The 26,825-nt window shown below is 43.9% G+C and overlaps 1 protein-coding gene across 7 annotated transcripts in view; it reads right to left on the reverse strand.

Annotated features, from left to right (window-relative positions):
* Positions 1-226: 226 nt before the first annotated feature.
* The window catches only part of ABCC5 (ATP binding cassette subfamily C member 5), a 203,767-nt gene continuing 177,168 nt past the window's right edge, over positions 227-26,825 (reverse strand). For 5 of the 7 annotated variants that reach the window (XM_068546326.1, XM_068546331.1, XM_068546325.1 and 2 more), the window contains 9 exons: positions 24,519-24,705; positions 22,721-22,810; positions 19,964-20,153; positions 16,063-16,222; positions 5,406-5,484; positions 4,266-4,379; positions 3,442-3,606; positions 2,022-2,059; positions 227-1,695 (listed from right to left, as the gene is read on the reverse strand). In XM_068546326.1, coding sequence (XP_068402427.1) covers positions 1,422-1,695; positions 2,022-2,059; positions 3,442-3,606; positions 4,266-4,379; positions 5,406-5,484; positions 16,063-16,222; positions 19,964-20,153; positions 22,721-22,810; positions 24,519-24,705 — 1,297 coding nt within the window. In that variant the 3' untranslated portion in view covers positions 227-1,421. Of the gene's footprint in view, positions 1,696-1,926; positions 2,060-3,441; positions 3,607-4,265; positions 4,380-5,405; positions 5,485-16,062; positions 16,223-19,963; positions 20,154-22,720; positions 22,811-24,518; positions 24,706-26,825 lie in introns of all 7 variants that reach the window. The other 2 variants (XM_068546329.1, XM_068546328.1) reach the window with 2 other exon arrangements.

Here is a 26,825-nt window from a genome sequence, read left to right on the forward strand (position 1 = left end):
GCTTGATTTGATGACCATGCCCAGGAACACAGGCTGGAGGGACTAAGGCCCGCCGCAGCGATTCCAGGCAAGCGGGGCTCCACGCCCCTTGCAACCAACCAGCTCTGCTACTGGTCCCTCCCATCTGTCACTCCACAGCTGGATATTCAGATCCCAGGCTCCGGGACTCCGAAGCCATTCAAAGACGCTTGTTCCCCTCCCAGAGAATTATTTTATACACCGAGAGTTTTAGAAAATCCAAAATAATTTTATTCACTTTTTCAGATTTTTGCCTCCACAAGGTGTTCAGCAAACATGCTAAGGCGACAGAATGTCTAGTTGGTCACGACATGCAACGCTGACCATTGGACGGATGACAGCAGCGACCACGCCCACCTGAGCTACTGGCCCCAGAGCACAAACGGGGTTTGCGGGGAACACACCGAACCACACGGCACTCAGAACCTGAGGTAGGTCTCTTTACAGTACAAAAAACTTCTACACCAGTGTGAGACACTGATGAGCAAGAGCTGCTTTAAGTCGCAGACTCTGGAGAGAGGAAGAGACTCTGCGGCGACCACAGGGAGAAAGGGGAACAGACCCACAAAATCCTGAACCCTGTCACTGAACTGTGGGCTCGTGGGGCAAATGAAGGCAAAGGAAGAAGTACCACCGGGAAAAGCAGCAGTGGGCTCCAGGGTTCGGAACCGACAGGTTGAGGGGCCGGAGAGCTCTGTGCAGTGGCCAGCGTTAGGAACCTGAGGCAGTGGGACACTGGGAACAGACTTGATGCTTGTTGTGAAACAGCAGCAAAAAAGAGGAAAGCAGGAAGGACACTCCCCCCTCACCGAGGAACGTCTCGGCGACTCTCATTTCCGATGGAGGGAGCGAAGAGGGGTCTGGGACTTCGCCCCACCGCTCTCCCGACAGAAACAGTGAAGTGACAACAGGACAGAAAGCAGGAGCCCTGAGAATTCACGGTGCTCTGCGTGGCCTCCAGTGGCCCCCGCTCCACCCCGCCCTGGAGTGGCTGCTGGGGAGGCGACAGGGGGGCCACTGGAGGGCCCGCTATTGCCACACGCCTTCCTTTTGGACACCCAGAAAACCCGGCACCATGAAACAACCAGCTGGGGAAGAACATATGCTACCCTTCCTATAGTCTAATAGTGAAACCAGATTCTAGTACAGCAAACTGTACAAAAATGATAGAAAGGAATCTGCACTGTTCTTAGCACAGTGCTTATTTTAATATAAAATAAACGGCTTACATTTTCACTGGAAATATAGGCTATGTACAGAATTATATATAGATATAGCTACACGTATAAAGCTTCATTATAGGCCTCTGATACATATATAATAATGGTTCCCTGAACCTTTTAGAGTGCAATTAAGAACAAAAACTAAATTTTGTTTACATGAATATGGAATAAATACAATAATCAAAATATGACTCTCCCTAAAAGTGAAACACACAAGCCAATCCTGAATTGCTGTGCTAAAGATAAAATCGGGAAAGGCAAGGTTTCGGCAGGAGGACACGATGAGGGGCCCGCCCCAGGCAGGGAATGGCAATGCTCCAAAGAAAAGAGACTTGGGCGGCGGCGGGAGGAGTTAGCCCTTGACGGCGATCTTGTTCTCTGCAGCAGCGAACATGGCATAGAACCGGGAGCTGTCATTGGAAAGAAGGACCGATGGGGTGTCGAACTCCACCACCTGTAAAGGAAGGAGACGGTATCAGACTGTGACTCGGGGACACATGGGGTGATTTAGAGGATCCACTGCTCAGGAAGGGGGGCAAAGCCCAAAGACCCCTGAGGATGGAATCAAGGTGGCAATTCAACTAGCCCTGTCATGCCCAAATGGGTTCTTTTTTTTTTTTCAACTAACCAGGGTTTAGTTAAGAGAAAGGTTAGAGAGAAAAACCTCCAGACCTCCTTCACATACGTCTCAATTCTTTCAGCCTTGAGTATGAAGGAATCAATCAACAAGGTCCTATAAGTTGCAGGGGGAAAAAATTGCAGCTCAAGTCAAAGGCATACCAGGCAAATGTCATCTTGTTGTGCAAGCTGATCTGAACCTATGGATAGAAAAGGAACAGCTCAGGATGCCTAGTTGGCAGGGGGAAAAAAGGGAAGTGAGTATAAAGTCAGTATAATCAACTCAGACAATTATCCATTCCTGTGATGGACTTCTAGGCGGCCACTGGAAATCATATTTCAGTAGAAAATGAATGATATGCTGGCAGAACCTGCCTCCCATGAGAGAGGACACATACTCTCCCAGACTCCCCTGCTGCAGGGCAAAGGCATGGAATACAACTTTGGCCAAGGAGAGGAAGGGGACATCTCCTAGGGTGCTTCTAGGAAAGGTTGTCCTGCCCAAGAGACAGGCGTAAGGACAAAGTGTTCTTCCTTAGGACTGGCTGTGTGAGGGTATGACGTTGGGTGCTAGAGCGGACATCCTGCACCATAAGGGGAAAGGTAGACACTGGCTCTATTGAGGGATAGGCAGATTATAAGCAGATCCATATAGGAGAGGGAACAAGAGGAAAGGGCATTTTAGGTAGATGGAACTGTATGAGTAAGACACAGAGGCGAAAAAGCTTAGGGGATTCAAGATTGTTTATAGCCAACAGCACTGCAAGGAAATAGCAGGAAACGAAGAAGGCTGGGGGGCCAGATTGTGGGAAAGCTGGGACCAGCAAGAAGTTGGGCACCACTACATGACTGTAAAAAGCAGACATATAGGGACTTCCCTGGTGGTTAAGAATCCGCCTGCCAATGCAGGGGACACGGGTTCAAGCCCTGGTCCAGGAAGATCCCATATGCCGCAGAGCAACGAAGCCCGTGCGGCACAACTGCTGAGCCTGTGCTCTACAGCCGCGAGCCACAACTACTGAAGCCCATGTGCCACAACTACTGAAGCCCACGTGCCTAGAGCCTGTGCTCCGCAACAAGAGAAGCCACCGCAATCAGAAGCCCGCGTACTGCAACAAAGAGTAGCCCCCACTCGACGCAACTAGAGAAAGCCCGCGCGCAGCAACGAAGACCCAACGCAGCCAAAAATAAATTAATTAATTAATTAATTAAAAAACAAAAAAACAACCAAAAAAAGCAGACATATAGTGGCTGGTCTCAATAGCTTTGGGAAATTCTTGTGCATGTGAGTGAATTACTAAGTACACGTGCTCTCTGACCTAAGTCAAAATGTTACTGTTTACAAGCAACAAAAGAACAGGTAGTAAAGCATAATGAGAACCCTATAAGAGTGCTCTCAGCTCAATCTCTTGACTGGGAGGGCTGCATCTCGCCCAAAAGGAGCCAGACTACAGTCATTATGGCTGCTTATCTGAATGCTCAGAACTACTCTAAGAGGGCCATCTGCCCAATCCTGCCAGGGGCCAGTTTTCCTCCCAGACAAGGCCACGTGCCAAGCCAAGGTCCCCTGGGGGCTCAGTACCTGTCCCTGGGCCAGCACCATGATCCTATCAGAGCCCAGGACTGTATGTAGGCGATGGGCAATCGTCAGCATGGTGCAGTCGGCAAATGCTTCTCGGATGGTCTCTTGGATCAGCAAGTCTGTCTCCGTGTCCATGGCAGCTGTGGCTTCATCTAGAATCAAAATCTGCCGGGGAAGAGAAGAAAAAGAGGGATCCGACCAATTCCTTAAGCATTCTGGTTAATCTGGGTTTCACTAAAATGTATTTTATGATTTGAATTTTACACCATATGTTGTTTTTTCTAAATAGGTACACGCATATGTAAAAATACTGTTTTGTTTAGAACTGATATAACTTCAAACCCCTATGTTTGCTGTGATTTCCATGAATGAAAGGATATATGTGAAATACTGATCTAACAAAAAACTAGCCCCACTTGCTCTGTAACTCTAAACACGTACAGTAATCTTTCTGGACCTCCCTTTTCCAGTTTTAAAATGAGGGGACTGGATTTGATGACCTGGATATGTCTTGCAGTTTAAAAATGTTTTAAATCCATGGTTTCCAGTACTACAACTACTCAGTGGCTAGAAACAAGTTGCCCTTGGAAACTGAAGGCTCAGGGAAGTTAAAAATAAAAACAAACAAGCAAACAAAATACCCATATACCCAAATCGTGTCAAGGTTAATTTAGAAACATCTCTGGGCATACTCTTTAAGAAGTGCCACTGGGCTCGGAGCCAGGAATGCCTTTGGACCTCGTGTCACAGGCAAAAGCTGTTCTCCCATCTTCCTGCGCTTCTCTGCTGATCCCCCTTCCCTGCCACCCACCAAACTGCCTTACCTTACAGTGACGGAGCAAGGCTCTAGCTATGCACAGGAGCTGCCGTTCCCCCACTGAGAAGTTATCCCCATTCTCCATCACTTCAGATTCAAGTTTCAGAGGTAGCTGAGCAATCTAGGGAGAAAGGAAGTAGAGATTAGAAGGGTAAAAAAAAAAAAAAGTAAAATTTCAAAGTAGAAAAAAAAAAAAGAAACTAAATTTGGTCAAAAATCCAGTGGCAAAAATAAATTATTCTGAAACAGATGAAAGAATTATTAGCCCAGAACCTAGCTCACCTAGAAAGAAGGTACAGGTGTGATGATCACGTAGTAGGACCACATTTTCTAGGCCATTCCATATTTCAGCTAAACTATTCTATTAGTCTCATATCATCAAAACGTCCCAGAAATTCCAATATTTTCGTCCCCAAAGTCTGTCATTTTTGGTTCTGAAAATATGGTCACGCAATGAGAAATGGGGTAAACGAAATTACTCTCTTTCTGAAGTCCAAAGCTGTAGGCCCATGGCTGTCAAACCTTTCTTTCCATAAACTATAGAACCTATTCTTCGAGTGAACTTGTTTGAGGAAGCCCAATATAAAGGTGATGAAGGCAGAGTGGATCTAGTTGAATTAGCGGAAGAGATCCTGGGCTTGTGTGCAGGAGCACAAGAGACCCTTCTCCAGGCCAGGGGTATCTGCAGATTGTGGCCCCTGGAGGGGGGCTGCTGAGTTACCCTAAGAGGTCTGTGAATCCATACACACACTTTCTCAATAAGTGATATATCTCTTACACATATATAGATGCTTCAAAAAGATGTTGTACTGTTACAGTTAATAAGAATAGAACTTGATTTTAAAGCATTACTGAATCCTGAGTGGTTGTCATTAATATCTTCTCAATTAATGGATAGTAAAAAGGGCAATATGACCATGGGAGGGGGCTAAGGGGGGAGGTGAGAGTTGGGAGATAACAACCTTTATGCCCTTTCTGAAATGCCTGGGAAGCCCTGCTCTAAAGTGCTCCTCCACAGACATCCTGGAGGTGGAGGGAAAGGCTGGGCTGGACAGCGGCAGCCAGAGCAGGCTGGAGAGTGACCACAGCACCACTGTGTTTCCAGCCCTGAAATGCCAGCAAAGCTCTCTGCCAGTTCTTTACTTACACATTCTTTCATGTGTGTCCTTTCTAGGGCATCCCAGATCTGGTCTTCAGTGTACTGGTTGAAGGGATCCAAATTTGACCTAGTGAGAAACATAACAGGAATTCTCAGGGATCCAACCTGTACGTGACCATGCTGCAAAGGCTGACTGTGGTAAAGGTCTAGACTTTGGGGCTCAAACCCCATCCAGCCACAGGGGGAGGCTGAGATGGGAGCGCTGCTGCCTGCCTGTCGCAGGAATGAGCCTCCCTTTCTTCTTTACAAAACTTTATTATTTTTATTATGTAAATGATACAAGTTAGTTATAGAAAAATTAGGAGATATAGACATACAAAGACAAAACAAAAACTAATGTATGTTTAATGACTTCTTATCAGACCCTCAGAAACAAACACTGTTAGCACTTTGGCATAGATCCTTCTAGATTTTTTCTATGCATATACATGTTAAAATATCTCTCTCATATGTATAAACTGAGAAAAACGCTCTTTCTTCTTGCTGCACCAGGGTGAGAGCCCTGCCACTGAGCAGGGGTCTCAACAGCTAGCTGACCAGGAAAGGAGCCAATCCAGCAGGAAGGCAGAGGAGAAAGCTGAGCATAATGGGTTCAGGAGGAAGGATTTCACTGGCACCGAAAACTAGTTTGGGGACTATTGCTTACTGTACTAACAGTATCCACCTCAAGAACATCAAGATTGATACCAAAAGAACAGGTCTAGGTATTTCTGGAAGTGTTAAAGACAGGAGAAAAAGCTCTTTGTCATGGAGGATGAGGGTGAACAGGTGGTGATGAAACAGATATTGGGTGGAAAGTGGGCTGTTGCATTAATTTGGGGTGTCTTGTCTCGACCTAAACGTCACATTTGTGGGTCTAGTAATCTGAAAGGTATTAAGTATAATTTGCTTTGCTCATAAATTATGGTTGGCATATGGGAAATAGAAAAATCTTTGGGAGAACCTTAGCCCTGATCCACACTCGTCTCTGTGTCTGGGGAGACTAATCCCAGGCGTGCAAACGCAAGCAGGTCATTATCGCAGAATTCTACCCCAGAGGAGAGCGCAGGCAGGCACACGCCATCTCTGGACTCCTGGGCAACTCTCTAACCGGCCCTGCTCTCTTGTGCCCCTTTGCACGTGTGCTTCCCCCGACTTAGAACATGCGACCTCTCCCCACCTTTTTACTTGAGAGGCACTGGTAAAACAAGGGCTCTGGAGCCAGACTGCCTGACTCCCTCACAGCTTCTATCAATGACAGCTGTGTGACCTTGGCCAAGTTAGCCTAACTACTCTATGCTTCAGTTCCCTCAACTGTAAGACAGGGATGAAAGAGCACCTCCTGAAAAAGGTTTGTTTTGGGGACTACATTTCACATGTATAAAGCACTTACAGCAGTACCTGCGGCAGGACTGGCAGTGTGTATGTGAGAGATACGATTACCGTGTTATTATTATCATTGTTCTTATGCCTTGGCTGTGATTCCTGCTTGTCCTTCAGCTCTCAGCTTAGATGGGGTCTTCAGGAAGTGTCTCCTGACCCTTCAAGCCTGGACTGGGGGTCCCCCTGCTCACCCCTATAATGGCACTCGTCACTTTGTTCACTTGTCTCTTTCCTCCATTGGATTAGAATCCTTGCCTGGATCTTATTCACTGTTGTAGCCCATGTATACTGTCTAATATTTTTTGTAAGAAAGAAGAACTTATTCCTCCCAACCTTATTTGAGTTCCTGATAACAGACATTAGTATGTCACAACTTAAGTATTTTCAGTAATAACAGAGGCAGAAAGCAGCATGGTGGTGGGCGGGTGTGTGCACACATGGGATCCGGGCAGACTGGGTTCGATCCCTGCTCTGCATGGGATCATCTGCATGACCTTGGACAAGTTAGTCCTCAGTCTCCTCATCTATAAAATGGGGAGATAGTGACATGACCTGGTAGGTTGCTGTGAACATTAGAGCTGTGTAGATACAGTGCCTGGAACACGGCAGACACTCGATAGCTGGTAGCTGTTAAACTGACAAGGGACGTGGTCACTTTAGATGCCTGGTTGCACTGCTTGGTGGTTTTGACTCTTATATTTGATGCATTTTTCAAGTGGACACAATAATCCCAGGATCCTGAATACCAGGATCCGAAATAGTTCTGATAAAGTCCTAGCCGTGAAAGGTCTAGATGGGGAAGACATTCTCTGCAGGCATGCCATCTAGGAAGAGACCTCTCACTTAAAGAATGATGGTCTAAAACTGAAATGGCAAAGCATGGGCCTAAGTCTAAGGAGAAGCTCACCTGCTTCTAATCAAAAAGAGATGCTGAAAGCCCCTGATCTTCCTTGTCCCTCTAACCCTCTGGAGTCTGCCTGAGCCTGCCTCAGGGTTGATGAGATCTGTGTCTACGGCTCTCTCTCCAGCTGCCTTGTACACTGATACCCCAACAGATCAGGGTGAAACCTGTGTTCTCCATCCCAAGTCTGAGGGATAAAAGGTTAATCACATTTTTGTTTGGTTCAACACAGACTGGTGGGAATTCCCATGGGGCAAGATTAGCACAATCCACCCCCCCCCCCAAAACAACAACAACAACAACAAAAAGATTAGCACAAGCCTCTGAGTGACATTTATCTAGACGGCAATGCAAGTTTTCACAATAAAATATTCTCTCTCCTTTTGTGTCTCATATCGACCTTCTCATATTTTACAGCAGGATTCCTGACCTTAGGGCTCACAACAGGTGTCTCACTTTTGAACCATAATGCTCAGAGCTCTTTTTTTTTCTTTCTTTCTTTTTTTTTTAAAAACAAGTTCCTCAGAGCTCTTTACAAGAGTCTTTGGAAGTCCTCATCAAACCTAGACAGAAGGGGCACCCGCCCAGTGGGAAATCACAACTGGTTCCATACAGGGGTCACGTCCTGCTTTGCCTGGTCTCTTGCTCCTCACCCTCCACCTTGGTCTCTGTACAGCTGCCCCACAGGACTGCACGCTGGAGAAGGGCCTCTGCCCATTACAGGGAGTCAACTCTGACCTCGGGCAGTAGGACCTGAAGTCGGTCCACATGTGGTTTAGTGCCGGGCTGCTCTGGATCTGCATCCTGCTCTGTGATTCCCACTTAGCATCACGGGACCCTATTGAGCTAGAATCTCCCCCTGTCGGACAGTTCTGCTAGGTCAGTTCCTGTTGTGTCTCCATGTGCCCAGGTTCCTATCTTGACAGCCTGCTCAGGGCTCCCAAGTTTCGGGGCCCCACCTTGCTCTGGTTTTATCCGTGAGCTCCCTGATTATAAATATCTGCCTTTTGGGGTCTCTGAACACTGCCCAGTCACCACTGCTGTGGTCTGTTTGCCAGAGGAAAATCCATATTACCTAATTTATCAATAACTTGATAAATTGCCACCTATGGTTTGATGCCTCACTTTCTGGATTTCTGGTTTAGCCCATCTCCTACCTCTTAAATCTTCCCTTTCTCTACCTCTTCCTGGAAGGAATGTGTAATTCTAGGTTTTAGATTTTACCACTTGTTCAGATTCCTCCCACGTCTGCTGAGTTGAGTCCTTTGTACAGAGTTAAAGACCTCAACAAATATATGTTCAAGATTGAAGGGTCCATAATGTTGGTTTCCAGGAAAGGAATGTGTAGAGTTCCCCTAGACTTAGTCTAGGAAGTGTTCTTTAATACTGTACAGTGATGCCTAGTGTCATGGGTTGAAGAGTATCCCCCAAAAAGATAATGTTGAAATGTAACCCTCAGTACCTAAGAATGTGACCTTATCTGGAAATAGGGTCAGTGTAGATGGTATTAGTTAAGATGAGGTCATTCTGGAGTAATGAAGTAGGGTGGACCCTTAACCTAGTAGGACTGATGTCCTTATAAGAGAGCCACATAAAGACAGAGACACAGAATGAGAGGGCCCATGTGACAACAGAGGCAGAGACTGGGATGATGAATCTACAAGCCAAGGACACCAAAGACTGTTGGCAAACCACCAGAATGTACTAGAGGCAAGGAAGGATCCTACCGGTTTCAGAGGGAGCATACCCCTGCTGACAACTTGATTTCATACTTCTAGCCTCCAGAACCGTGAGAGAATAAATTTCTGTGGTTTTGGGCCACCCAGTGTGTGGTACTTTGTTGCAGCATGCCCAGAATACAAATACATCTAGTAATTCATCAGATACCTCTTACCAGACAAAGAGTAAGTACACAAGAGTGCAGTCCCCTGCTCACTGAGCAGCTGCCCCATCAGACTCGGCAGACACACAGACGGGCTTGACATTCAACCCCGCCCAGGCCCGTCACACCAGCTGAAGGAGACTCCCAAGGCTAAGCGATGGGTCCCGGATATGTAAGGAATATACACGTACACCAGCAGGTGGTAAACATACACATTAAGGCAGACCAGACTGATCTCAACAGGGAACTCAATCAGGAATGAAAAAAATATATATATATACCCTCATTAGAGGGACCAGATGGTCCTAGTCTGACCCACAGATACAAATGAAAGTGAAGTTATGCATCCACTGCATCAAGTACTCAGCTGGGTAGATGGAGAGAAAGAAAAGCATCTGAGCATGAAGGCACTTATTTTTAACAGTCAGAACTCCTGGAGTCCTATGTTGCTCAAAGTGCATTTTCATCTTTGGTTCTTTATATGTTATTTTTAGCAATATTCTAAGTTTACCTATTGACTACTACTGAATAAGGTCAAGAGTATCTCCCGGGGTGTCTGAGGATACAGCAATCCCCTCCGGGCACACAGAAGACACCATGCTGAACCACGTCGTCCTCTGTCGGTGGTGGGTGCCTCCCTGCAGCCTCAGCCTCAGGACAGGAGACTACGGGACCCTCAGACCTTCATCTCTCAGGATGTTAAAGGAAAACTCAAAATAGTTATTCAGAAACAAGGTTTGGCTTTTAGTTAAGAGTAGAGTACGTGAAAAAGACTAAAGAGAACAGCAGAAGCTATGTGAAAATTTTTTTCAAGAAGGGGGACAGAGGCTGTGCAAATCTGAAAGCCAATGAGATTTTGAAGACGTCGGAAACAGAAAGGTAACTAATGGTCAAGACCCCTGCGGAAGCAGGCACAACCCTAGTTTTTGGAGAAAGAGATTACCTCTCGAGGTAGTGATTAAAGAGGCTGTGGTGATAACTTCAGAGACAATACAGTGAGTGGAGTGAGGGAGAGCCCAGGCTCTCAGCCAGACAGCCCAGGTTCTTCTCTTTGGGCAAATTATTTAACCGCTCTGGGTTTTAGCTTCTTCATCTATAAAATAGGCTTAATAATAGTGCCTACCTCATTTGAGTTTTGAGTATTTGATGAATTAATACAATTTAAATGCTTAGGACAATTCACCGCATAATAAGTCCTCAATATGCTTAGCTACTACTATTGTTGTTGTTCTTTGAAGCAGCAATATCTGGCACCAAAGGACCTTTTTCTTTCTTTTTTTTTAAAGACAATTTTTTTAGAGCAGTTTTAGGTTCACAGCAAAATTGAGAAGACGGTACAGAGATTTCCCATATACCCCCAGCCAGAAGGACTTCCACAAAAGTTAGATAACATCTAGTGTTCTTCATATAGTGATCCTAGACTTAGCATTACTTTCTGACATTGAGATTAGACGCTTTGGGGGATTCTCCGGTTCCACTAAGGGACTAAGACGTCAAAAAAAGTAAAAGGGGGCCCCTTAAACAACAGAATAATTCAAAGACAAATGAAAGACCTTGAGATTCTAAGATTCTGCTTCAAATCTGGAGCAACTTCCATTCCCTCTAGAGCACTAGGTGCTTCTGCTTGAAGGTGTCTGGGCCCAGAATGAACCAAAGCAGAGCGGGTCAGTTGTGGGCTCAGTTGTTTGTGTTGTGATTTTGAATTGAGAGCTTGAAATATTCCTCAAAAGCAGAAAAAAAAAAAAAAAAAAAAAAAAGTTAATGGGCAGTTGGAAAAGGAAAGAGAGCATCTGAACAGGAAGAACTGAGAACACTGCCTCTCGCTGCCTTTCCTTTCCTCTGCGGAAAGAAAAGTACTGCCAGGACCACGAAAGAAGGAAGGTCAACAAAAGCGTTAGGGCTGGATGAGAAGGGACCTCTCTTCCTGGAGCCAACCATCAGGGCAAAAGGCAGGGGAAAGGCACTGGCCACAGAAACACAGGCCCTACAATTCAAACCCAGACAGTTGGATGAGGGAGGGCTGGATGAGCTATTGGAATGGACTGAGGTTCTGGCTAACCTAGGGAGGACTGTGCCCCTAAATGATCCAGTCTATGATTTATTTATATTTGTATGCAGAACAATTCAGAAATGTTTAACTTGCAAAATTCTCTGAGTTCTGTTTGTTTGATTTTGGTTTTACCTTGACTTCCCTCTAAGAGCTCCTGATATGTTTTAACTGCATGTCGGTATCTCCAGGAGAGGTATGCACCCCCAATGCTGGTTAAAGGCAGTGGAGAGACAGTTTCCAAATTCAGAGTCTCCTGGAGGTAGCTGAGGAAGCAGCTGATCTACCCTGCCTTTGCCTTGGGAAACTCATTATAGGCCTTCTAATTTTCTAACAAAAGCAAAAGAACACCAAAAGCTGGATATTCTCTTAAAACTATGAGAAACCTGAGAGGATAAAGGGAAGACAGAAGGTCTGGGATTTAATTTGTCCTCACTACTGACTTAAAAAGTCAAAATTACAGCAGGCAGAAAGTGAAACTTATATGATTTCCTAGGTTTGCACAGCCGACTAACCAAACAGCGCTCCGAGCTCAATTACTAAAAACTCAGTCAACAGCACACCAGCCGCTGAGCTTGTCCATCAAGTGGCAACATATCTCTGGAGCTGATAACAAATGGCCCCATCTCCCACGAAGGCTGTGCTTCCACAGTGTTCTACAAACAGCAGCCAGCAGGTCAATTCTTAACCATTAACTCCAGAAGCCCGAGTCACAGACCCAAATGAAGTGCTGTAAAAATTTGAAATGAACGCTGATACTTCTTGGTGGCAGCATATTCAAGGGAAGTCTAACGTTTAACATGCCTTATTTCCTAGTTCTCTTCTGTTTTTAAAATTTGTTATTATTTTTTACATCTTTATTGGAGTATAATTGCTTTACAATGGTGTGTTAGTTTCTGCTGTATAACAAAGTGAATCAGCTATACGTATACATATATCCCCATATCCCCTCATCCTTGCGTCTCCCTCCCACCCTCCCTATCCCACCCCTCTAGGTGGTCACAGAGCACTAAGCTGATCTCCCTGTGCTATGCAGCTGCTTCCCACTAGGTATCTATTTTACATTTGGTAGTGTATATATGTCCATGCTACTCTCTCACTTTGTCCCAGCTTACCCTTCCCCCTCTCTGTGTCCTCAAGTCCATTCTCTACGTCTGTGTCTTTATTCCTGTACTGCCCCTTGGTTCATCAGAACCATTTTTTTTTTTTTTTTTTTTAGATTCCATATATATGTGTTAGCATACGGTATTTGTTTTTCTCTTTCTGACTTACTTCACTCTGTATGACAGACTAGGTCCATCTACCTCACTACAAATAACTCGATTTCGTTTCTTTTTATGGCTGAATAATATTCCACTGTATATATGTGCCACATCTTCTTTATCCATTCACCTGTCAATGGACACTTAGGTTGCTTCCATGTCCTGGCTATTGTAGATAGAGCTGCAATGAACACTGTGGTACATGTCTCTTTCTGAATTATGGTTTTCTCAGGGTATATGCCCAGTAGTGGGATTGCTGGGTCATATGGTAATTCTATTTTTAGTTTTTAAAGGAACCTCCATACTGCTCTCCCTAGTGGCTGCATCAATTTACATTCCCACCAACAGTGCAAGAGGGTTCCCTTTTCTCCACACCCTCTCCAGCATTTATTCTTTGTAGATTTTTTGATGATGGCCATTCTGGCCGGTGTGAGGTGATACCTCATTGTAGTTTTGATTTGCATTTCTCTAATGATTAGTGATGAGCATCCTTTCATGTGTTTGTTGGCAATCTGTATATCTTCTTTGGAGAAATGTCTATTTAGGTCTTCTGCCCATTTTGGGGTTGGGTTGTTTGTTTTTTTGATGTTAAGCTGCATGAGCTGCTTGTATATTTGGGAGATTAATCCTTTGTCAGTTGCTTCCTTTGCAAATATTTTCTCCCATTCTGAGGGTTCTCTTTTCGTCTTGTTTATGGTTTCCTTTGTTGTGCAAAAGCTTTTAAGTTTCATTAGGTCCCATTTGTTTATTTTTGTTTTTATTTCCATTTCTCTAGGAGGTGGGTCAAAAAGGATCTTGTGGTGATTTATGTCAAAGAGTGTTTTTCCTATGTTTTCCTCTAAGAGTTTTATACTGTCTGGCCTTACATTTAGGTCTTTAATCCATTTTGAGCTTATTTTTGTGTATGGTGTTAGAAAGTGTTCTAATTTCATTCTTTTACATGTAGCTGTCCAGTTTTCCCAGCACCACTTATTGAAGAGGCTGTCTTTTCTCCATTGTATATTCTTGCCTCCTTTACCAAAGATAAGGTGACCATAGGTGCATGGGTTTATCTCTGGGCTTTCTATCCTGTTCCATTGATCTATATTTCTGTTTTTGTGCCAGTACCATATTGTCTTGATTACTGTAGCTTTGTAGTATAGTCTGAAGTCAGGGAGCCTGATTCCTCCAGCTCCGTTTTTCTTTCTCAAGATTGCTTTGGCTATTTGGGGTCTTTTGTGTTTCCATACAAAGTGTGAAATTTTTTGTTCTAGTTCTGTGAAAACTGCCATTGGTAGTTTGATAGGGATTGCATTGAATCTGTAGATTGCTTTGGGTAGTAGAGTCATTTTCACAATATTGATTCTTCCAATCCAAGAACATGGTATATCTCTCCATCTGTTTTTATCATCTTTAATTTCTTTCATCAGTGTCTTACAGTTTTCTGCATACAGGTCTTTTGTCTCTTTAGGTAGGTTTATTCCTAGGTATTTTATTCTTTTTGTTGCAATGGTAAATGGGAGTGTTTCCTTAATTTCTCTTTCAGATTTTCCATCATTGGTGTATAGGAATGCAAGAGATTTCTGTGCATTAATTTTGTATCCTGCTACTTTACCAAATTCATTGATTAGCTCTAGTAGTTTTCTGGTAGCATCTTTAGGATTCTCTATATATAGTGTCATGTCATCTGCAAACAGTGACCGTTTTTCTTCTTCTCTTCCAGTTTGGATTCCTTTTATTTTTTTATTTTCTGATTGCTGTGGCTAAAACTTCCAAAACTATGCTGAATAACAGTGGTGAGAGTGGGCAACCTTGTCTTGTTCCTGATCTTAGAGGAAACGGTTTCAGTTTTTCACCACTGAGAATGATGCTGGCTGTGGGTTTGTCATATATCCTAGTTCTCTTCTAAATGATGATTTAAAAAATTAAGAAAAATGGTTATTTTTCCTGAGTCAAAATTATAAGGTTAATTTTATTCTCAAAGGTATTCCTGTGGCCTCTAAAAATAGAGAGATTTATGGGAAGGAAGAGCAGATTTGGCAACACCTCTCAATTTCTTAATTTTAGAACTGAGTCTTCAATAAGTTTTAATTCTCTTTAATGTTGCTTGTTTGACCTTGTTATCTCAGTACCCAAAGGGAATGACATCCTCATCAACAGATCCAGTCTATGCTGTCCAAATTCATTAGTGTTTTAGAGAAATGCCAAAGTAAACACACCCAAGAGCATTCACCCCACATGAATGCAGGTGAGAAGTCAGTTTATCCACCAAACCTCCTTGAATCAGTGGGTTCAAATGCCACTTCTGAAGAAAGGGGGGGCGGTGTGGAGGCCTAGTTTTAAAGACAAGCCTGAACATTGCCTGTGGTTATTTGAAATTAAGTTGGTACCTTTTTTTTTTTTTGGAAACTGCTAAAAATTAAAGAGGGAATGGCAATATCACTTTTAGAGTGATTAAAAAAAAGGAGTCCTATCTAGGTCAACTGTATAGTTAAAGCTGTTTTTATTTAGACGGAATCAACTTCAATACAAATGGACTCAAATTATGGAAACACATTGTTTTTAGGAGGCAAAAGCTTCAGGCTAAAGGTAGAATAAAGCATAGGAAAAGATAACGGGGTTAAACATATTTCCTTCTTAGTTATTTTATCTTTGGCAATCTGGCAGATTTCAGAGACAGGCATCATTCTAGAGTAAGAACCAAAGGCGGGGGAAGATACTGGAAGGTGAAAAAACGTGAGGAGTAATAATGCCTGAAGACCATCGTGAGAACTGTGACTTGGAGTGTACCTAGAAGAGAGTTCAGCATGGGGAGGACGATGATGGCTGCTACCATGTATAGGATGCTCGCCCTCTGCCAGCCTCTGTGCTTGTATAAAATTTGTACAAATTTATTCAATTTTCACAATAAGAGGGCTTAGTAGTATCCCCATTTCATGGAGGAGAAAACAAGCTTAGGAGTGGTTAACTTGTCTAAGACACAGAGCCCAGATCTCTCTGACTTCTTACCACCACGCTGCAGGGCCTCTGGGCCCCACTTAGCTAATGAGGTGGCTCGCACACTGGAGCTGCCCCTTCTGCGATGGGGAGCACGTGGTGTCGTGGGAAAGCGCTAGATCAGAGGCCACTAGATCTCAGTCCCCGATGGGGGCCCTAACATGCCCACCTGGCCTGAAATGTGGCACGCAACACGTGGGCGCTGAGCTCCTCACCTGACAGTGCCGCTGAAGAGCACCGGCTCTTGGGGAATGATGGAGAGTTTGCTCCGGAGGTCAGCAAGGCCGATATCACTGATTCTCACTCCGTCGATCTTGATGCAGCCTCCAGATAACTCCACCAGACGGAAGAGGGCCATGCCCAGAGAGGACTTCCCTGATGAGTCAGAAGACGGGCAGAAAAGTCGTTCAATTAGCAAATTCTGTGAAGACAAAACTGGTTTATTCTCAGGGCAACATCATCTATTTTTCTATTTCTGTTCAATCATATTTCAACTGATTAACTCAGATAATGTATAAAATGATAGCCAGGAACAAAATCAAAAACAAAAACAAATGAACTTTCCTGGGACTTCCCTGGCGGTCCAGTGGTTAAGAATCCACGCTTCCACTGTAGGGGGTACGGGTTTGATCCCTGGTTGGGGAACTAAGATCCCACATGCCGCGTGGTGCAGCCAAAAAAAACCCCCAAAAAACAATTAACTTTCCTGAGCTACCAAGCATATACATTTACATCACACAGCTCCAGCCTGAGAAGGAGTGGGAGGGACCGTTATACTCTCATGAGAGTAAAATGGAGAAACGCCTCCTTTTCACCTTAGGAACAGGTACACAGGGTTAATGCTTCTCAGGCCAAGTGAGAACAGACAGCAAGGAGCTAGTGGCAAGTCAGAGGACAAGCTGTCTTCTCTCTCTTCTGTCCCCTTATCTTAGCTGAGAGAGAAACAAGGCCTTGCATCGCCATGGCAGCTGGGAAATGGAAGAAGTTCCTGGCTAAACACACAAAGGAAGGTGGTTTGGGCTTGAGAAAATGAGTGGCTATAGATTCTCTACCACAATAGGAAAATGCGGTAGAAAAGCAGGTTTGCGGGATAAAATAGCAAGTTCAGTATCACAGTGATAAGCAGAACAGCTTTGTTTAATTGACTCTTTTTTTTGGCTACTTTGGGTCTTCGTGCCTGCGGGCAGGCTTTCTCTAGTTGCGGCGAGCAGGGGCTACTCTTTGTTGCCGTGCGCGGGCTTCTCATTGTGGTGGCTTCTCTTGTTGTGGAGCACGGGCTCTAGGTGCACAGGCTTCAGTAGGTGCAGCATGTGGGCTCAGTAGTTGCGGCACATGGGCCCTAGAGCGGGTGGGCTCCAGTAGTTGTGGCACGCAGGCTCAGTAGTTGTGGCGCGCAGGTTTTAGGGCACATGGGCTTCAGTAGTTGCGGCACGTGGGCTTCAGTACTTGTGGTGCGTGGGCTCAGTAGTTGTGGCGTGTGGGCCTAGTTGCTCCACAGCATGTGGGATCTTCCTGGACCAGGGATCGAACCCGTGTCCCCCGTGTCTGCGCCACCAGAGAAGTCCCTTAATTGACTCTTCATTTAAAAAATGATACAAGTAATTCAAGCAGATTTAACATCAATCTCCCATAATCTCACTACTGCTTTTTTTTTTTTGGACACATTTACTTTTAGTTTTTTCCTCAGAGTTGAGATCATACCAGAGAAATAATATTGTAACTGTTTTTTCCACTTAACATTACCTAGCAAGCACTCAATCATATTATTACCTTTTCAAGACAAAGTTTTAGTGGCTGCAACAAATTCCATCATGTGGCTGTACTCTTACTTATTTAATCAGTCCTCTAACGTTGCACATGTAGTTTATTTAAAACTTACTATAATGCTATGGCAACCTGGTCAGTGCTCAAACTGCTCCTATCTCAGACGATTTCCTTGAAACGGATTCTCAGAATTGAAACCACTTTGTCAAAAAGATATTTATATCTTTTAAAATATTTATATCTTTTAAGATATTTATATCTTAAAAGCTCAGTGTTCTACACCACCAAAAAAAAAGGTTTGACATAGTCCTGTCTATCTACCATTCTGCAAGTCAGACCCATAGTTTAGATGCTGAACCACAGGTTTTTATCTGTTAGAGCAGTTTTCCTAGTTCTTGACCCTCCTCCCCTCCTCTGGCTCCATGTTCTGAAAGACCTCTCATGGCAGCCTTGTGACTGTCTATTTAGAGGTCAGTGAGGGCACAAATACCTGCCTCACCCCAATGTTTGCAGCCACAGTCCTGCTGTTGAGATTTGACCCCCGTCAAACAACCTGTGGGAACCCAGAACGTCCATCTCCCTAAGGTAGGCGTCTACCAGAAACGAGTTGGGAAACCCGAGTCCATGTAACAGGACAGTTCTTGATGAGGCCTCTCTTCCTGGAACTGGCTTTTTCAGGACTGGAGGATCTGGTTAGTGGCCCCTCACCCAGGTAGAAGGGAGGAGGTGGAGGCCCGCCCCAGTGCCGTGGCAGTGGTTCAAGATTTAAGCTGAGGAAGGAATGGCGCTCAAATAAATAGGTTAAGTTGTTCCACTTTAACAAAAGATCTGAGACTAGACTACCTTTGTACTGATGGAACGTGCTGGTAAAAAAGGCAATGAGGTCCTCACGGTGGTTACAACCACAGCAGAGAGCCAGGGCCTATGACACAGTCTCAGAAGAAGCTTATTAGGATTACAGTTTAGACTTCGTAAGTCGGGCTATTTATAATTATTTTATTTTTGTTTATATCTCATCTGTCACTACTCATGGTTTAATAAAGTCTTGGTGAAAATTTCGGTCTGTCTTACCTGTGTTAAAGGGAAATCACAGGAAGGGAGGTCAGTTAGAGCTTTCAGGGGAGCAGTGCACCCCTGGGGGCCAATGTAGCAGAGGGAATTCAAGGGAGAAAGCAAAGTAAGAGCCGTGGGGACATACCCCCTCCTTGGCTGGGCATTCTCTTTCCAATGCACAAGCCTAGAGGCAGTATCTTGTTTTGACATGAAATAATTCCTTCAAAGAGGAAGCAGCTTTTTCTTTTCTGCTTAGCAGGCTCTTTAAAGTAAATTGGCTAGAAAAGACTTTTTTTTAATGGCAAGAAAAAAAAAGCTAAAAGAGTTTTGATGCCAAGGAAGCATGGAACTCAGAAAGCTAATGAGAAGTGACTCAGAGAGACCTCTTACACAAGGGTGAACAGGTTAGTGAAAGAAGACAAGACTCAATCTTGAAATGTTATTCAGGAAGGAAAGAGGGAAAGAAACACATTATTCAAGTCTTGACTCTAGAAATCTAAGGGGCATATAGTAACACATTTCTAAGAATAAGAGTGAAATTAAATGCCTAAAATGAAGGCCTAGTCTCTATTTGCAACTGATGTCAGATCAAGAAAATAATTTGTCTTCAAAGGAACATAGGTTCCTTACTTAGAATGGTGTAGGCTTCTGATAAATATGAGGCTATACAGGCAACACATCACAAAGACCTTAAATTTTTTGTATATTTTGACTTCATAGAAATAAGGATGTTCACTGCAGTGGTATTCATAATAGTGAAAAACTGATAACAACCTCAATGCCCTTCAATTGGAGCAGGGTTAATATAAATGATGGTACATCCATAAAATAGAATTTTATATCATGCTGCATAGAAATCATGTCATAGAATATTAATTGACATGGAAAATATTTGGTAATTTTAAAGGCAGGCCATGAAGCAGTATGTATAAAAGGACCTCATTTTTGTAAACACACTTGTTGATAGAAAAAGCCTAATAAGATATCCACCAAAATGTCAGCAGCAATTATCTCTGGGTAATGGAGTTATGGGCGCCTTTCCCCTTTTGTACTTTGCTATACGTTCCAAGTGTTCTGCACTGAGAATGTATACTTTTATGATTAGAAAAAGCATTAAATATTATGAAAGCAGGGTTGAAAATAAGCCTAGAAAAGTGGTTTCAGAGACCGAGACACTACTGCTCATCTAACAGGAATCTGATATGAAGGGATGAGACTGGTATTCAATAAACAGGAAATCATGGGCCCCAGACTCGATTCTGGTAGGTTCAAATGTTTCTCCAGAGAGGACATCCTTACCCGATCCCGTCCGTCCCACGATGCCAATCTTCTCCTTAGGTTTGATGGTGAAGGACACTTTCTTCAAGACCAGGGGGAGATTTTCTTGGTACCTCATCTCTGCATTCTCAAAGGTGACCTCTCCTTCCTGCGGCCAGTCAGGGGAGGGAGACTTGTTCTTAATTCTGGCAGGTGCTTCCAAGGAAAGAGTCTGGGGAGACAGAAGTGGCTGGTTCAGACTGACTATAGATTCTGGGGGAGCTGCAAGGCCTTGTCACAGAGAAGTAAAACCAGGACACCCGTAGCAACCATACAGAGAAAGCTGCCACTCTGTTCCCTTGCTGTGAAAGAGTCCCCTGGCAGTGAATGCTCATCACCAGTAAACTAGACAGAGACAGAGTACAGTGGTCTCTACACTTAGCAGTTTACAATGGCTACTTATCAGCAGCTTGGGAAGGGCAGTGGCTTTCAAACTGCCTTCTGTCATAAGGAATTCTTCCACAAAACCTCCTTGGAGGGACTTCCCTGGTGGTGCAGTGGTTAAGAATCCGCCTGCCAATGCAGGGGACGTGGGTTCAAGCCCTGGTCCGGGAAGATCCCACATGCTGCGGAGCAACTAAGCCCGTGCGCCACAACTACTGAGCCTGCGCTCTAGAGCCTGTGAGCCACAACTACTGAAGCCCGCGTGCCTAGAGCCCGTGCTCCGCAATAAGAGAAGCCGCCGCAATGAGAAGCCCGCGCACGGCAACGAAGAGTAGACCCCACTCGCCTCAACTAGAGAAAGCCGCACAGCAACAAAGAACCAATGCAGCCAAAAAACCCAAAAAAACAAAAAAAACACTTCCTTGGAGGCCAACGTGAGGCATGAGGCCTTCCATCCCTCTTCAAGCACAGCAGTTTTTATTGGAATTTTTTGAAAATATTCCCCTTGAAACAGGGTTCCATCATTTGAAAACCACTGGCCTGAACCCAAAGGAGGGAAAATACATTTATTGAACATGAATCAGACCCTGGCATCCCGCCTTCTCAGTCAGTCCAGGAGAGACAGACTCTACTCCAAACTCCACCACTATTGGCTGCATGACTCAGACATATCACTTCTTCATCTTTGTCTTAGTTTCTCATCTGCAAATTGTGGGGAATAGATTAGATGATTTTGGAAATTCATTCCAGCTTTAAAATGCTGTGTTTAATACAACCATTGGGTAATTTTTGTCATCAACAGTCACACTTCATGATGCTTTAAAACTCTCTGGTGACTAGTCATGGAGCTTATAGCCTCACAGGGAAGTAATGGCCAAAGACTGCAGTGCTCTGGCAGGCAGGGGTGGAGACTGAAGTCTAAAACTCCATGTTGGGACAGGCATCCAGGGTGGGGACTGGCAGTGGGGAGCCAGTCCTCAGGAATATGACTGGTTTGTGCAGAGTATACTCTGTACCACGGCTGACCATCACCCTGACCTTTCCAGCAAGAGACTCACACCAACAGTGATATTAAATCAAACGCTACACACCCACATGTATACCCACAAATTGTCCACAGACCAGAGCACTGGGCCAAGAGACTCATGTATAAACATGAGAAATAGCTTTTAGCAGATTTATCAGATAGCCATCCGCCATTCTTTCTGATAACAATTATTTATAAGTATGAGGAATATCCTACGACTGATGAGTTTCATTGCCAAGAATAAATCAGCAGGGCATGTCTCTACTAGAAAATGCAGTTTACATAATATACTCGTTCTCAGTGAAAGGCTAGTTTTTTAAAACTATGTTTGTTAAGTCAACGTTCTAGTTGGAACTTAGAATGTATTCATTATCTATAAATAACGATATAAATGCTAATAAAGTCTCTGGGCAGTTCACAAAATAGGGAACTCCTGACAAATAGAATAAATGTGAGAATCCTAACTACTCAGGACTCTGCTTCTCTCCACAGAAAATTGCTTTCGAGTTCCAACTATGACACCAGCAAGACACTGCCCCATGGCAGGACTGCAAGGGTTACTGGGGAAAGGTGGGAAGAGCTAGATCATCTCAGTACCAACTCAATTAACTGGTTTCTGAACTGTGAATGCAGTTTAGAATTAGCTACGGAGCTTTTAAAACTTCAGAAGTCTGGGTCCTATCCCAGACCTATTGCATCAGAATCTTCAGAGATGAGGCCCGTGTTAGTCTTTGCCTCAAGCGCCGTATGGGATTCTGATGGCCTCCCTGGTTAAGAACAAGTAAACTAGACTAAGACTTGAAATAATACATGGTTTTAAATAGCGTAAGGAAAATGTTACATTAGCCAGCTTAACTGAATTAATGAGATTAGTAATACTTTGGGGACTGCCCTGGTGGTCCAGTGGGTAAGACTCCATGCTCCCAATGCAGGGGGCCCTGGTTTGATCCCTGGTCAGGGAACTAGATCCCACATGCACGCCGCAACTAAGAAGTCTGCATGCCACAACTAAGAAGCCCGCACACCGCAACTAAGACCCTGTGCAGCCAAAATAAATAAATGAATAAATAAATAAATAAAAGGAATGCTTTGGAAATTAGCTGATGAACGTAGGTTCTCAATCAGGCACAATTCATAAATATATTTAGAAAATCTTAAGATATTCTCTTCTCCACTCCACACATGCTGGAGAGACCGCTGCCTCCCCTGTGGGACAAGATAAGGCAGAGAAAACAAGCATCCTCCTGGGACATTTACTCCAGGCTGTAAAAGGGTAAAATTGCTCCATGAAAAGTCAGATTGTAGCAAAAGGCCTGTAGTAGCCTGACCTTGACGTAGTGGTTGATCCTCTCAACTGAGGTGAAGCGAGCTTCTGTCTCAGACGCCAGTCTGACAGTAAACTGGAACAGTCCTGTTAACTGATAACGGAAAACAAGAATCCAAGAGAGAATTTACTATTAATACACACCAGGCCAATGTTAGAAAACCTCCTTCATCTAAGGGATCACAACTCAAGTTATAAGAACTAACTGGGCACATGCAGCAGCTGGTTTTAGGGACCAAATCATTCTCTAAATATTTAAGACAATGCCTAATAGCACCCAATCAACTGCAATTCTCAGTGAATGCAGGTGGCGTTGTGGTACTGCTGGCATTAACTTTCCTGTATCTGAGGGCTTTCCTCCTGTCTTTACATTTCCAGTAATTCAACTGTAGCTGAATAACTGCTGTGCTTCATACTTGTACCTACACCTGACGTAGCAGTCACAACAAATGAAGATTATATCAACCTGTGTGCAGCCGTGAGAATGCTTCCAGCAAGGTCAAATAAGAGAAATGAGGCTGGGCCAAAACTGAACACAGAGCCCCTGTGTGCCTCAGACTGAGAACTCTGAAACACAGTATATATAACACAGATTCTCCCCCCACCTCTAATAATCAAGGAAGTCTGCAAAACATGGACAAATATCTTTGGGTATCTGTGAAGATACGTATCTCTTCTTAGGTTTCTTCTGGCTACTTATTTTTATCTTTCCAATATAGAAAAATGTCAAATGTATACAAGAATAGAGAGGAGAGTATAATGAACTCCCATGTATCAAACATCCATCTTAAAAAATTATCAGCTTACAGCCAATATTGTTTCATCTATACCACCCCATCCTTCTGTATTATCTGGAATCAAATCCCATATAGGCTATCATTTCACCCATAAATATTTCAGCTATATCTCTCTAAAATATAAAGACTCTTTAAAAACAACCATTGTCACATCTTAAAAAGTTAGTAACAATTCTTTAACATCTTCAAATATCTAGTCAGTGCTCAAGTTCCTAATTGTTCTTTGAGCTATTTGAAGACCTTCAACCATCCCTAGGGGCCAGAAGGGTTTACATATGTAACAGTATTGGGAAAATCAGGGGCCTGAAAATAAAACACACAGAAGAAATGTATTGATATATATTTCTTAGAAGACTAGGAAGAGGCCAGAGGTGAAAGGGTAGTGAAGACAGAAACCTACAATTAAGAAACCATTTTCAGAATCATATTTATTTAAGAAAAAAATAGCACCTATTTCATAGACACATGCAACAGAGTTAAATCCTTTTATTCCTATACAGTCAACCTTCAGTATCCACGAGGGATTGGTTCCAGGACTCCCGCCAAAAAAAAAAATCTACGGACACTCAAGTCCCTTATATAAAATGGCATAGTATTTGCATATAACCTATACACATCCTCCTGTATCCTTTAAGTCATCTCTAGATTACTTATTATACCTAATACAATGTAAATACTATGTAAATAGTTATCAATACAATGTAGAAAATAGTTGGGCAAAAATAAATAGTTGCCCACCTACAGTAAATTCAGTTTTGCTTTTTGGAACTTTCTGGAAATTTTTCCCCCCAAATACTTTTTGATCTGCAGTTGGTTGAATCTATGGATGTGGAACATGTGGATGTGGAGGGCTGACTGTATACCAGTCCAGAGTGTTACTGCCAAAGCAGACGGGGAAAAGCTCTAGGAGTCGGAAGTAAAACAACGGCTTAGGGTAGAGCCCCCTACCAGCTCTCTCCTAGGCCAACATACAAGCAAGAGGACGCCCCCATCCCAGAGACTAACCTGGACAGCATAGGAGATGGCAAGCCCCGCGTAGGCCGGGGGAATCTGCCCGTGCATGAGAACAATCATCAGCCCGGTGGTGGTGATCAGGGCAATGCTGATCAGGTCCAGCCGCACTGCCAGCCACCGCATCGCACACGTGAACAAGAAGAAGGGACTCTGGTTGTTATCCAGTAGCTCCTGGTACCTGTGAGGAAGACAGAACACCTAATAGGCAAATAAAGTACCACACCACCCTGGTCATGGAGGATGCCAAAGCTCTGGTGAGTTATGGGTGGAGGGCTAATACTGAAGTACTACTGTTTGTAACCAGGAGTGTGAGATGGAAACTTAAGGAGTGCAGAGTATTCCAGCCTCCACAGACAGGAGGACACGAGGGTTTTCTAGTTTTACCCTTTCAAAGAAACGTGTTAAAGATGCTAGGGAAAGATATCTACTTCAACAGCATAGGGAAAGCAGGAGGGAAGGAGACCAAATAAAGAGGCTGCTTAAGCTTTAGAAAAAGGTTTTAGGTCAGGGGTCACTTTTCTCAAAGAAAGAGAGGTTACACAGGGAAACTGCAGAAATGGCACAAGACCAGAAAAAAAGAAAACCTTGGACCGAAAGTGGAAATTGTCCGCTGACACACTTGTTTCCCAAGGCCATGGAGCAAAGAACCAGGAGCAGTGATTTAAACCAGAGCAAAAAGACCTAGACAAACTTTGTCACTGCAGGAGCAAGACACCACTGTCACCAGGGGGCCTAGAGAGCAGATCACGCCCCACCTGAAGGTCTGGCACCTACACACAACTAGAACTCCAGAGTGGGAGATCTGGGTGGGCAAATGTGCTTTGCTTTAAAAAAAATCACTACCCTCCTTACAATAAGATATGTGCACTTTAGAGAAAATTAAGAAAATGCAATAAAAGAGGAAAATGTAAAATTCCAGTACTCTCACCACTCAGCTAAAACCAGAGTTAATATTCTGCTGCATTTACTCCCAGCATTTTTTTCAATGCACTCACATTTCTGTGGGTATGTACATACACACGTACACGGTCAGCATATTTTACTTTTTTTCACTAAAAGTTAGGATGCATTTTTCTGAATTGTTTAACTAGTTAGGATGCATTTTTCTGAATTGTTTAACTAAACCTTTCTATTTTAGAGTTCCTTTTTAACATTAATTACTTAATTTTTGGAATGAATAATATACCCTACAGGACAGAATATTCACAAGGTACAAAAGGTTTTATCATGAAAAGTTGGTCTTTCTCCTGCCCTCCTCCAGCTACTCAGTTCCCCTTTCCAGTGGCAACTATTAGTTTCTTATGTGTCCTTTCAGAGATATTCTAAATGTTACAGATACAGACACATAATTAAAAGGAGCACACAATACCCGCCCATCTGTACCTTGCTCTTTCACTAATATACCTTGGAGATCATTCATTATCAGCACCTAGAGAGCAGTCTCGTTTTTTTTAGAGGCCGTATAATATTCTACCACATGGGGACAACACAGCTTATTTAACCAGTCCTCTACTGAATGACCTTTAGTCTAATTCAATCTCTTGTTAACACAAATCTCCACAATGACTATATATGTACATAAATTTCTCATACAAACAATACTCAACAGCTAAATAAAATGTCAGTCTAATGTCAACGAATGTCTTTTACTGTTCAAAAGATAAAAAAGTAAAAAAAAAAAAAATAATAATAATAAAAAAGCAAAACTCTGGGACTTCCCTGGTGCAGTGGTTAACAATCCACCTGCCAATGCAGGGGGCACGGATTCGATCCCTGGTCTGGGAAGATCCCACATGCTGCAGAGCAACTAAGCCTGTGCGCCACAACTACTGAGCCTGCGCCCTAGAGCCCGCGAGCTACAACTACTGAGTCTGCGCCCTACAGCCCGCGAGCCACAACTACTGAGCCTGCACCCTAGAGCCCGTGAGCCACAACTACTGAGCCTGCATGCCACAACTACTGAAGCCCATGATCCTAGAGCCTGTGCTCCGCAACAAGAGAATCCACCACAACAAGAGAAGCCACCACGGACCTCCTTGGTGGCGCAGTGGTTAAGAATCTGCCTGCTAATGCAGGGGACATGGGTCCGAGCCCTGGTCTAGGAAGATCCCACATGCTGCGGAGCAACTAAGCCCATGTGCCACAACTACTGAGCCTGCGCTCTAGAGCCCGTGAGCCACAACTACTGAATTCTGCGAGCCACAACTACTGAAGCCTGTGTGCCTAGAGCCCGTGCTCCGCAACAAGAGAAGCCACCACAATGAGAAGCCTGTGCATTGCAACGAAGAGTAGCCCCCG

Source organism: Eschrichtius robustus, chromosome 6 (genome assembly GCF_028021215.1).
Source record: "Eschrichtius robustus isolate mEscRob2 chromosome 6, mEscRob2.pri, whole genome shotgun sequence".
Lineage (NCBI taxonomy): Eukaryota > Metazoa > Chordata > Mammalia > Artiodactyla > Eschrichtiidae > Eschrichtius > Eschrichtius robustus.